A 12,669-nucleotide genomic window follows, 5' to 3' on the forward strand; every position below is an offset into this window, starting at 1 on the left:
AAGGGATTCTAGTCATTCTAGTGGCTCCAGACTGGCCTCACTGGTCTTGGAACGCCGATCTGGTACGGCTTTTTCCTTGGAGAGTCCCTCTCAGGGAAGATATGCTTTCCCAAGGACCGATCTTCCATCCTGCTTTACTTTTGCTGGCTTTGACAGCCTGGCTGTTGAAAGCCAGGTGCAGAAAGATGGTGGTCGGATTTGGTGATTTCTAGGCTTTTAAAAGCTAGAAAATGTACCTCCAGGAAGATTTACCATCTTATTTGCCATCTTATTTGGAAGTCGTACATTGCGTGGTTAGTCTCTTGGGGTTCACCCTCGCTCCTTTTCGGTGACTCTGATCTTTCCTTTCCTCCAGCGAGGGGTCACGCATTGTTTGGCCTTGAGTACCAATCAAGGGCCAGGTCTCGGCCTTGGTCATTTTTTATTTTATTCCCCCCCCCCCCCCCCCCAACGTCCATTGGCCTTGCACTCCTTGGTGCATACTTTTCTTCAGGGAGTGAGACACTTGGCTCCCTCGGTGAGGTTTCCATTGCCACCATGGGACTTCCAATTTGATGCCAGTTCTTCAGAAACCTCCCTTTGAAAATATTCGGGAGATTCCACTGCTTACATTGTCCCAGAAGGTGGCCTTTTTGGTGGGTATTACTTTGGCGTGCAGGGTGTCTGAGCTGATGGCGCTGTCTTGCCGTGCACCTTATCTAGTTCACAGGGATAAGGTGGTTCTTCGACCATCTAATCGTTCCTGCCAAAGGTAGTTTCTTTTTCTTCTTTTTTTTTATCTGGATGAAGACATGGTGTTGCCTCCCCTGTGTCCTAAGGAAGTTGCTTTGCATTCCTGGATGTGGTTCGTGCAATCGGGATGTACCTGGCAGCTACGGAGTTTTTCCAAGTTGGACTCACTCAGGGATGGACTTCGCAAGGGGCTGGCTGCTTCTACTGTGCCTGATCATCTGGAAATGGTCAGACTGTGGTTCAGGCTTGTTCTATAAAGGGTTAGGTTGCTCCTTTCCCTGTCAGGGCGCATTCTACTCAGGCGCTTGGTGCCTCCTGGGCCTTCCATCCTAAGGCATCAGTGGTGCAAATGTGCAAAGCGGCCACTTGGTCGTCTGTATGTACACAGTCACAAAGTTTTATAAAAGTGGATGTGATGCTTCTTTTGGCCGCAAAGTTTTGCAGGCAGCTGTTTAAGATTGTCCCTGTGAGTGTTTGTTTTTTTTTTTTTTTTTTTTCCCCTCAGAATATTTTTTATTTTACTTCAATTTACTCGCTGGCTAGTGTCAGGGGATTTCTCCTGGTGATCTACAAGCCATGCCGGCTGTGGCTTTGCACTGGATAATCTAGATCCTTATGGTCCCACACACTGGCTGACATTGGAGTTTTCAGGCAGGAAAAAATAGAAAAGGCACTCTGAAGAGAAGCAGACCACCAAATGTAGGGGTAACGCGTTGCTCTGTGCAATCTAACCATGTTGTTGTGGGGAGGGTGTTTTTTTTTTTTTTTTTGTAAACTGTCTAACTAACTAGCTGAATGTTTTGTCTCTTGTGTTTTTTAAACAGATTGAACAAAGTACAGCTATTGTCGTCTGACAAACTAGAGGCTGACTTTGAGCTAACCTCATACGTGGCATACAGCCCTGCTGATTCTGTTACTGTAAGTTGATGCTCATAATAACTTTTCATTAATCTTTCTGTAGAACACATAAAATCGCAGTTTACAGGTAGAGATGAGGAAGACCTTGTAAAAACGCCCCTTCATGTGGGTGGATGTCGCTCTTAATTCCCAAATGATGCAAAGGTTTTACCTCCACCGCAAACTGTCAAGAGTACTAATAGCATTGCATTAAGGCATTGCAGTAGTTTTAGCAGTGTCTGGGTAATTGACTATAGCTGCCAGATTCTTGACTTCATTCTTCTGTTAAATTGTAAAAATAGAAAAATCTTCTGGGCAACAAATTTATAGTTATTGAAATGCTTACTGGACCAGCTGAAGATAAAGTAGTACTTAACTTTCCCAGCTACTTTCTACCCCCCCCCCCCCCCCCCCAAACACTAACAAAATTTGTTCACATTTTTAGTCTTTTTTGACTGCATTTCCTTGCATATGTGGATGTCATGCCAGTCATTATGATTTTAATGGAAGTTTTTTTTGCACAAGATTCTTGCTGTGGCTTAAGTATAGATCTAGGATCCTTCTGGATTGCTGCTTTTACCGCTGCTGAAGGGGAATGGTTAGTTTACTTGATCCTCACCTTCAGCACAAATTGGACTTTTCCTACAGCAACTTTTTTTTTTTTTTTTTTTTAATCCTTTTCTTGGAGTACATCACTGGACAGAGCAGCCATAATGATTCTTATCTGGGCTATACGCCACCTATAGGTGAATGGACACTTTCAAACACATACAACCTCTCCCATGCAGGAAGTACCTCAGTGTGTAGCAAGCAATAAACATCCCAGACAAGAGGGAGGGACCTCTGTGTCACGTGATGTACTCCAAGAAAATAATTTTAGTTAAGCTGTAGGAAAAATTCAATTTTCTTTATCTTGCATCACGGAACAGAGCAGTCATAATTACTATCTGGGACATCTATGCACTGCAATGCACTTGAGGGGAGGGGGGCACTAAATGCGAAAACCTCCACCAGACCGAAAAATCTACATGGCTGCCTGCAGCACACTGCAGCCAAATGTAGAATCCTCCCAGGTCCTAACATCCACCTGATAGAATCTAGTGAATGTATACTGAACAAAATTATAAACTCAACTCGCCCCATCTTTTCATGAGCTGAATTCTAAGATCAAAGACTTTTTCTAATGTATACAAGGCCTATTTCTCTCAAATATTTTACAAATCTGTCTAAATCTGTGTTGGTGAGCACTTCTCCTTTGTCGAGAATCCATCTACCGCACAGGTGTGGTATATCGCAATGCTGATTAGACAACATGATTATTGCACAGGTGTGCCTTAGGCCACTCAAAAGGCTGTTTATGTGGAACCCATAGGACCAAATTTAAATCCCAAGGACACAACGATGGCCCAACTGGCAAAAGCATATGTAGCACCCCTTGTATAAAGGCTTGTGCCAAGGAATGCGAAGCAATCTGTCTTTGAAAAAAAGACAGGCACTATTACCCTCCCTGGCGGTATGATTGTTACCGATTTTAGGTGCTGAAAGCGGTACAATTATTTTGCTAGTAATTAAGGACGAACAGCCCAGACCGACTATTTACATTTTTTTTTTTTTTTTTCAACTGTGCATTCTTCTTTATAACCTCTCGGGTATGAAAGTTTGAAACCCCAAATCATAAATAATATAACTATGAATAAGTTAGTGTGTGTGTACAGTAAAACTGCAGGAAAGGGCACTGGGGGGGGGGGGGGCAAACTAATGTCAATTTTATTTTGTAATGTAATCCAATAGGATTACAATATATCAGGGTGTTTTACTTTTCAAATTTGCCACTGGTTCTAACTCCCTGCGAGCGTCGCGTCGCAGGAGACTAAGTCGGGGCTCACAGCATTGGGCGGAAGATCCGGCTGCAGTGACACATCGTGGGAACCCGGGGAAAGGTAAGTAACCTACCAGGATCCAGCGATGCTCCCTGGCGGTACCCCAAATGTGGCTCAGGGTTACCGCTAATGGCACTGAAATTCCACCCCGAGCCACACTCGGGAATACCGCCAGGGAGGTTAAGGTCAAATTTCAGCCGTGTCAAAGGCAAGCTTCAGATCCACCCCTACTTGGCAGACGGCTAGAATTCTCCCAATGATATTTATGGCGATGCCACTCCTTGGCCTCAAGCCAAGAAATGTAAGACTTTCAGACTCTGGGGCATTTATTAAAGTGTTTCCTAGCATTTATCATGGTAGACTGTAGGATCAGATGTACCCTGCTCCCTCAAAATCCAGGCTTCAATAGCCAAATCGTCATATTTTAGAGATTGTAAAGCAGGGTGGAATATCAGACCCTGAGAGAGCAGGTCCAGATGCAGTGGGGGAACCCATGGCCTTCCCACCACCAACTTAAGAATTTTCATGCACCAAATCCTCCTGGGCCAAGCTGGAGCCACCAGGATTACTGGTTTCCCTTTTTCCTGAATCCTGCCCAGAAGTCGTGTCAGCAGCTGAACTATATATATATATATATATATATATATATATATATATATATATATATATATATTATTCTCTCAGGGAGTCATCAAGGCATCCACTCTGACTGCAAGCGGATCCCTGGTCCAGAACACAAATTTGTCCAACTCGTTGTTGAACCTGGATGTTAACAGATCTATGTCCAGGACCCCCCCAAGCATTTACAAATGAATGCAAAGATCTCAGAATGTAAGGACCATTCCCCTGGAAACATCTGCTGGGCACTGTCTGTCTGCCTGCCAGCTAGTTCTCTATTCCTGTAATGAAAACCACTGACAGGCCTCAAACAAATTTCTCAGGATAGAATGTGACCCACCTTCAAGGCTGACTGGCTCTTGGTGCCCCTCCCTGATGGTTATGGGCCACAGCCGTGGCATTGACAGATCGTACCCTGACAAGGCAACCCCGAAGTCTGGGAATCCAGTACCTTCATGCCTGACAAACCGCTCGGATTTCCAGGCTATTCATGGGGAAGCTCCTTTCTAACCAGGACCATTTCCCTTGGATAGTGGCTTCCTCCAGAACTGCTACCCAGCTGGAGAGACTGGCATCTGTAGTCACCACCTTCCAGACTATTGGAAGAGAGAATTTCCTGCTCCCCAAATTCCTGGCTTAGAGTAGAAGCCTACCATCTATGTAATCGTCCAGTAATCCTACCGCTGCTATCCCTTGAGACCTTAGAATGGCCAATACTGGAGCTAGGGTTTTTGTGAACACTCGTAAAGCTGTGACTAGCCTGAAGGGCAAGGCCACGAACTGAAAATTACGGTCTTCCACCGCAAAGTGCAAAAACCTTTGCTGGGCCCAAAAAATTGGCATGTGAAGGTATGCATCCTTGAGGTGCTAGAAATTCTCCTCCTTGCAGAGAGGCTATGATTGAGCAAATTGACTTTATTTGGAATGTGTGACGGTTAGGAACTGGTTCAGAGCTTTGAGAACTAGAATAGGTCTCATCTGTTTGGCTTGGACCATGAAAAGGTTTGAGTAAACCCCTGAATTTCTTGTCCGGAACTTCTGAAATCGCTGCTTGAGACCTCAGATGGTCCAGAGCCAGAAGGATCATCTTTTTCGAGGATCTGCAGGTATGTTTGACCTTACAAACCGAGGATGAGGAAATACCCGAAAATTATAGTTTGTACCCCTGTGAAACTGGAGATAACCCAGTTGTCATAAATTTTCACTAGGCCTCTGAGAACTGTAGCATACCGCACCCCCCAACCCGACTGAGTGGGGGCGTTCCTTCACAAGGTAGATTTAGAGCTAGGTTTGGTAGGCCTCTGGGCCCAGGGTTTCTTCTACCCTTGACCTAAAGGCTTTGCTCTAGATCCAGACGGCTGAGCACTGGGAATCGAGTGTTGGGACACTTAAACGTTTACTTCTCTATGTTTTTACTTCTCTAACTTGTAGAAGTGCAGTCCACCCCCCCCCCCCCCCATATCTTTTGGATAGATTTGTACAGATGTCACCAGGGGAATACTCCCCACGAAAGGGCTTGCTAGCAATTTTTTACATGGTAATTCTGCAGACCAACATTGAGCCACAGGATTCTGCACATATGAACTGTTAGAAGAGCAAACCATGACATTTCCTGTATGGAGTCCTTAAGAGCATCTACTACAAAACACAAAGCCCAATGTAAATCTGCTAAAATTTTAGTCCTCTCCCTGAGAAGGGATTCTCCTGGACACCTGTTATTGAATACGGTCTTTCAAAGACTGACAAAACTCCTATAGCTGCCCCTGCTGGTTTATATTGCAGAGCCTGCAATAGCAAAGGAAGCTTTTAAGTAAAACATTCCAGTTTCTTATCAGCTGGATCTTTAAAAACCTGGCCATTATCTACAGGACCAGTTACATTTTTGTTTGCAGAAGAAATGGCAGCATCCACTGTAGGCATACTCCAATTTGCTTGGAAATTTTTCCTCCATAGGTTTTCTTCTCTTTATTGTATCCATCAGGATCCTAATCAGCATGTACTGTGCTCTAAAAGCTGATGTAAGGGAAAAGCCTGCGCATTGAAGAGGGCTAAATGAGGAGACTTCAGAAATCCTAAGGGAGGTAATTTAAATCCAGACTGGACCACTTCAGTGATTTCTGGGATTGAGGCTGAGAATGGCTTCTCAGACCCTGACTCCCCAGAAGTGGAATCCTCTGCTTGGCCTTCTAAGCCATTTACCACTACTTCACATCCTCTGTCCAATCCTGAACTAAAAAGGGGGGGAGATGGAGACTCAGGTGAGGGGGGATCTATCACATTTCCTCCCTCCTTGTGACACTGAAGCAATCATGCCAGCAGTTTTCCACTCGAGGCTGGCTAAAGATTATTCTATATCGTCCTTCGTAATGTAGGCTGAGACCAATGCACTAGATGTGGCTATTATGCCTGACAACCATAATGGTGCAGATTGGCCAGTCTCCTCTGGCCTTTTAGGGAGGTAACTACTTGAGGACCGCCCGCCGCAGTTATACTGCTGCAGTCAGCCCCTCCTGCGCGATCCCACGTAGGTATAAGTCGGTCGCGCGCCTGTAGCTAGTGGGCGAGCACGCACCGCTGGTGGTGCGCTTCTGCCCCCACTCGGTAGCGGGGACTTGGATGCACTGGGCAGGCGGCACCCGCTGAGAGAGAACGGTCAGCTGTTGTAAACACAGCTGACCGTTCTTCTCTCTGGAATGATCAGAGTGCCTGTGATCTTTCTATGTAGGCACACGAATCTCTGTGATTTCACAAGCCATGCCCCCCACAGTTGGAATCGCTCTCCTAGGCTCACATTTAACCCCTTGATAAACCACAGTATTCACCCCTTCCCTGCCAGTGTAATTAAAGTAACAGTGCATATTTGTAGCACTGATTACTGTAGTAATGTCACTGGTCCCCCCCCCCCCCCCCAAAAGTGTCAAATGTCAGGGGTCCGATCTGTCCGCTGCAGTGTCAGTCCCACTAAAAATCGCAGATTGCTGCCATTACTAGTAAACAATAAAAATGACAAACCTTTCCAGTAATTGGTAGAAGTGATAACTTATGCGCAAACCAATCAAAATATGCCTATTGCGTGGTTTTTTTTTTTTCTTTTAACTTGCACCCCCCCACCCCCCCAAAATATGTAGCAGAAAACAACTTGGCCTAAAAAAAAAAAAAAAAAATGTAAACCATTTTAAAAAAAATAAATATTTTTGGAAGAAAATTTTTCTCTTGCGTCCTCCGACAGTCGCCGCCTCTTCATATTCGTCACATATGGGGGAATTAGACTTTGCTCCGAAGGAGTAGCTAGGCAACAGAATATGTTAACATTAAAGCTTTTAACACATCCCACCCTCAAGGGGTGGTCCCCTCAGTCAATACCCTCCTACTTCCTGCAACCATATCTCAGTTTTAATGTCTAGCTTGTCAGGAGTGGCTGGCTCTCTCTGTGCTGGGGCTTTGTGCCCCAGACTCTTTCTTCTTTTTTGATTTTTTGTTTGAGTTTTCTCTCTACCTTTACTTAGCTGTTCTTTTTGTCAGCGTTAGTTAGTTCTTCGGATGAAGAGGATCATGCGGGCTGGGTCTCGGGCTGATCCCCCCCCTGGTCGCAGGTCGTGGGTCAGTGGCTTCCCAGCCTGCCATCGAGCGTTCAGCCAGGTAACGCTCCTGGTACAGTGAACGACCCATCCCTGTTCGGTGCAGGGATGATTGGTGAGGTGGCTACCTCACTGGACGCTGTGCGGTTTCTTAACCCCCATTCTGTGCGTCTTGTATGAGACTCTCCCTGCCTCATGTGCAGCGGCTTGTTCGCCTGTGCGGGTCCCCCACGCCATTGTGAGGTAAGTGTATCTATGTGGGGACCTGTCTGTCTGGGGGGGGTGTCAGTCTGGGACTGTGTAACCTGCCTCTATTCACACTGTTTGTCTCCCTATCTCTCGGCTGCATGCTGTGGGCTGCAAGGGGGGGGGGGGGGGGCTGTGTGACACTGTGTCAGCCTTGTCAGTGTGTGCAGCTGTGAGGCATGTTTTGTGGCATGTTTGGGCACTATACAGCGATCGCTGCGGCGATCTCACATGTTGTTTTTTATACATGGATGACGTGTGTTTTTACTGTACTGTGGAGCGGCGGTTTCGGCGCCATTTTGCCTGCACTCGCTCCGGCCGCATGTTCTACATGCATGGCGGCAATTTTCTTGTAGCCTCTATAGGCTTTCATAGAGCGCCCTGGCAGCATCACTTCCTCTTCTCCAGGAACACCGATCGAGGCAGCAGCAGCGGCGAGGGTCTCCTCAGGTTATATCCTTCCTATCCATTGCCTGTGTCGGTTTTATTGTCCCTGTGGGGGTCTCATTGTGCTTGTGTGTGGTGCGGTGGGCTGCGCTCGCCGCGCTTGTTAAAGGGGCAGTTAACCCTTTTTTATCCGGCATTTGTTATAGGGGCAATGGATTCTCAGGAGGGCAAATTTCCTACCGCCTTGGTGGAAAGCCAGGGGACCGCTGTTTCCCCCCCAGGGGGGGGATTTAGCCTCTATTGTGGCTGGCCTTGCTGCTCAGGTGCAGATGCTGGTGGCTGCTCAATCTACTAAAAGACCCAGAGTTGCTCTTTCCTCTGATTCTGAGGGTGAAGGTGATGGGGATGTTATGGCGGGGGCTTCCTTATCGGGGTCCCGCTCCTACCTGGATCTAGTGGGGTCTGAGGTGGAGGCTGAAGTTGAAGGGGTTGATAATTCTCCCCCTGGCTCGCCTGAAGAGCTTGCAATCATGGATGAATTGATTGCTTCCATAAAGCAGACGCTGCGTTTGCAGGATGAGGTGTGGCCCCCCCGCTGCCTTGGCGGCTTATGGGACGCAAAGGAAACGCAGGACGCCGCAGGTTTTTCCCTGCAATGATTATTTTCAGCGCGCTGTTAAGGAACAATGGCGCAATCTGCGCAAACCTTTTGCTGTACCTAGTAGGTTCAAGCTGCGTTATCCTTTCTCGCCTTCCACTGATGAAAGGTGGTGTGTGCCACCCCCAGTGGATCACACAATTGCGGTTTTAAACAAATCCACTGCGATTCCTGCAGAGGATTCCCCTGTGTTCCGTGATGCCACGGATAGGAGATTGGAGTCTCTTGCCCGTCATACTTATTCTGTTACGGGTTCTATGCTTAAGGCTCGGTTTGCTTCTCTCATGGCGGCCCAGGCGATCGCAAGTTGGACGCAGATGCTTAGGCGCGTCCTTGTGGCCGATTCGGCCTCGCCGGCGACCCTGGACATGGTGGATCAAATCCACCAGGGTGTCATGTATCTGTGTGATGCGGACTTGGACCTACTTCCGTTGGCTGCACGTGTGCACAGCGTGGCGGTGTTGTCTCGCCGCCTGGTTTGGTTGAAATGTTGGTCGGTGGACCAGTCTTCACGTAAGACCTTAGCCAATCTGCCTTATGATGGGTCTCGCCTTTTTGGGGAGTCCTTGGATGTGTTTAAGGGGATCACCGGAGGTAAGAGCACTCTCTTGCCCCATTTCCCCAAGGCTAAGGGGGCTTCTGGGAAGAAGCATGCTAATTTTCGGCCCCCTCAGGGGTCCTTTCGTGCCTTTCGGTCGCACTACAAGGGCAAACCGTTCAAAGGTCAAGGCTCTCAGAAGAAGCCCTGGTCTGGTAAACAGAAGTCCGGTCAATCCGGATCCGCAGCCCATAACAGTGCGGCCTGAAGGGGCGCCCTCACCCAGTTTTGGGGTGGGGGGACGCTTGCTCGGTTTTCTTCGGCCCTGGCTGACCCGCGTGCGGGACAGATGGGTTCAGGAGATCGTTCGATCTGGTTACAAGATCGAGTTTCTCTCTCGGCCGGAGAGCAGATTTTTTCCCTCAATCTTCAACTGTCTCCAGACCGTTTACGGGACCTGCACCTGGCGGTGCGGGACCTGAGGGCTCAGGGAGTGGTAGTTCCGGTGCCTCATCGGGACAGATTTCGGGGGTTTTATTCCAATCTGTTCACCGTGCCCAGAAAGGAGGGCAAGGTTCGTCCAATTCTGGACTTGAAGGCTCTGAACCGCTCTGTGCGGGTTCGCAAGTTCCGCATGGAATCCCTGCGGTCGGTGGTGGCTGCCTTGGTTCCGGGGGAATTCATGGCCTCCATCGATTTGAAGGATGCGTATCTTCACATCCCAATTTTCGAGGGTCACCAGAGGTACCTTCGATTTGCCATTGCGGAGGATCACTACCAGTTCGTGGCGTTGCCTTTTGGTCTCGGCTCCGCGGGTCTTCACCAAGGTGCGTGCACCGGTTCTGGCATTGTTGAGGGCCCAGGGCATTTCTGTCCTGGGGTATCTGGACGACATTCTGGTTCGGTCTGCGACCAGCCAGGGTCTGGAGAAGGACCTGTCTGTCACGATGCAAACTCTGCAGGAGTTTGGTTGGACGATAAATTTTCCAAAGTCGACACTGAGTCCGTCGGTTCGTCTTCCCTACCTGGGAATGATTCTGGACTCGGTGCAGGTGAAGGTCTTCCTGCCGGAAGACAAACTCGGAACTCTTCAGGAGGAAGTCGGGTCCCTCGGACGTTCCGCACTCGTCTCTGCGGATGTGCATGCGATGTCTGGGATTGATGGTCTCGGCCTTCTAGGCGATTCCCTTCGCCCAGTTTCACACGCGGGGTCTCCAAGCGGAGATCCTGTCCATGTGGGACGGGCGACCTCAATCTCTGGATCTTCAAATCTCGTTGAGTCATTGCACCAGAAGAGACCTTCTGTGGTGGCTCCAGTACCCGATGGTGTCCGGGGGCAAGTCGTTTCGTCCTATCTCGTGGACGGTAATCACCACGGATGCCAGCCTGTCGGGCTGGGGTGGTGTTCTGGGCGTTCTGTCCGCCCAGGGGACTTGGTCGGTCGGAGGGGGGGTCCTCCCTTCCGATCAACATTCTGGAATTGCGTGCGATAAATCTGTCTTCATCGCTGGACGGACCGGCTGCAGGGCTGCCCGGTTCGGGTGCAGACGGACAATGCCACGGCGGTGGCCTACATCAACCACCAAGGGGGCACCAGGAGTGCCCGAGCGGCTCGAAGTGGCCGACATTCTGTCTTGGGCCGAGACTCATGTCCCGGTGATAACGGCGGTTCACATTCCGGGGGTGGAGAACTGGCAGGCGGACTATCTGAGTCGCCAGACCCTGGATCAGGGGGAATGGTCTCTCCACCCGGCTGTCTTCCAGACGTTGTGCGCGAAGTGGGGTCTTCCAGATGTGGACCTGTTCGCGTCTCGTCTCAACAACAAGGTTCGTGGCAAGGACGCGCGACCCTCGGGCAGACGCGTCGGACGCGTTAGTGGCCCCGTGGCATCAGTACAGGCTGATGTACGCGTTTCCACCGATTCAGTTGCTGTCCAGGTTCCTTCGCAGGTTACACTTGGAACGCAGCACGGTGATTCTTGTGGCACCGGACTGGCCTCGCCGATCCTGGTACGCAGACCTCGTGAATCTGGCGGTCGACGCCCCGTGGCGTCTGCCTCTTCGAGACGATCTCCTGTCTCAAGGACCGATATTCCATCCTGCTTTCCAGTCGCTGGCTTTGACGGCCTGGCTGTTGAGACCGAGGTCCTGAAGGAGAAGGGTCTCTCCCCGGAGGTCGTTCATACCTTGATCAACGCGAGGAAGTCTTCCTCGGAAGGTTTATTACCGTACTTGGAAGGCCTATTTTGCCTGGTGTGAGTCCAGGGGGTTTTCACCCCGCACGTACTCGGTTTCCCGAGTGCTGTCCTTCCTTCAAATGGGTGTCGATCAGCGTTTGGCGCTGGCTACGATAAAGGGTCAGGTGTCTGCGCTGGCCGTTCTGTTTCAACGTCCCGTGGCTTCCAACTCCTTGGTTGGCACTTTTGTTCAGGGAGTGCGGCATCTGGTTCCTCCTAGGAGGGATCCTCTGCCCCCTTGGGACTTGAATCTCGTTCTATCTGTGTTACAACGTGCTCCTTTTGAACAGATCAGGGAGATCTCGTTGTCTATGTTGTCCAAAAAGGTCGCCTTTTTGGTTGCAATCACTTCGGCTCGCAGAGTGTCGGAGCTGGCGGCTTTGTCCTGCAAGTCTCCGTATCTGGTTGTTCATTTGGATAAGGTGGTCTTGCGACCTAATCCTTTTCTTCCGAAGCGAGTTTCGGAATTCCATCTTAATGAGGATATTGTTTTGCCTTCGCTGTGCGCGAAGCCTAAACATCCAAAGGAGGTGCGATTGCATTCTTTGGATGTTGTTCGGGCGATAAGGGTTTACCTTAAATCGACTGAGTCTTTTAGAAAGACGGACTCCTTGTTTGTTCTTCCAGAGGGTCCTCGGAAGGGCATGGCGGCGTCGGCCTCTACCATCGCCAAATGGATCAGGCAGACCATTGAACAGGCCTATGCCTTGCAGGGGAAAGTTCCCCCTGTGCCTGTGAAGGCGCACTCTACTAGGCGCACTCTACTAGATCTCTGAGTACGTCTTGGGCCTGTCGTCATGGGGCTTCTGTAGCCCAGGTGTGTAAGGCGGCGACTTGGTCGACCGTGCACACTTTCACAAAATTCTACAAAGTAGATGTTCAGGCATCGGCGGATGCT

General features: G+C 49.3%; 1 protein-coding gene across 1 annotated transcript in view; it reads left to right on the forward strand.

Moving 5' to 3' along the window:
* Nucleotides 1-12,669, forward strand: part of TFRC (transferrin receptor) — an 87,650-nt gene that overhangs the window by 14,354 nt on the left and 60,627 nt on the right. The window contains exon 5 of the mRNA XM_082252577.1: nucleotides 1,557-1,650. Within this exon, the coding sequence (XP_082108703.1) occupies nucleotides 1,557-1,650 (94 nt within the window). The remainder of the gene's footprint in view (nucleotides 1-1,556; nucleotides 1,651-12,669) is intronic.

Source organism: Pelophylax lessonae, assembly GCF_965119305.1.
Source record: "Pelophylax lessonae genome assembly, chromosome: 3".
Taxonomy (NCBI): Eukaryota; Metazoa; Chordata; class Amphibia; order Anura; family Ranidae; genus Pelophylax; species Pelophylax lessonae.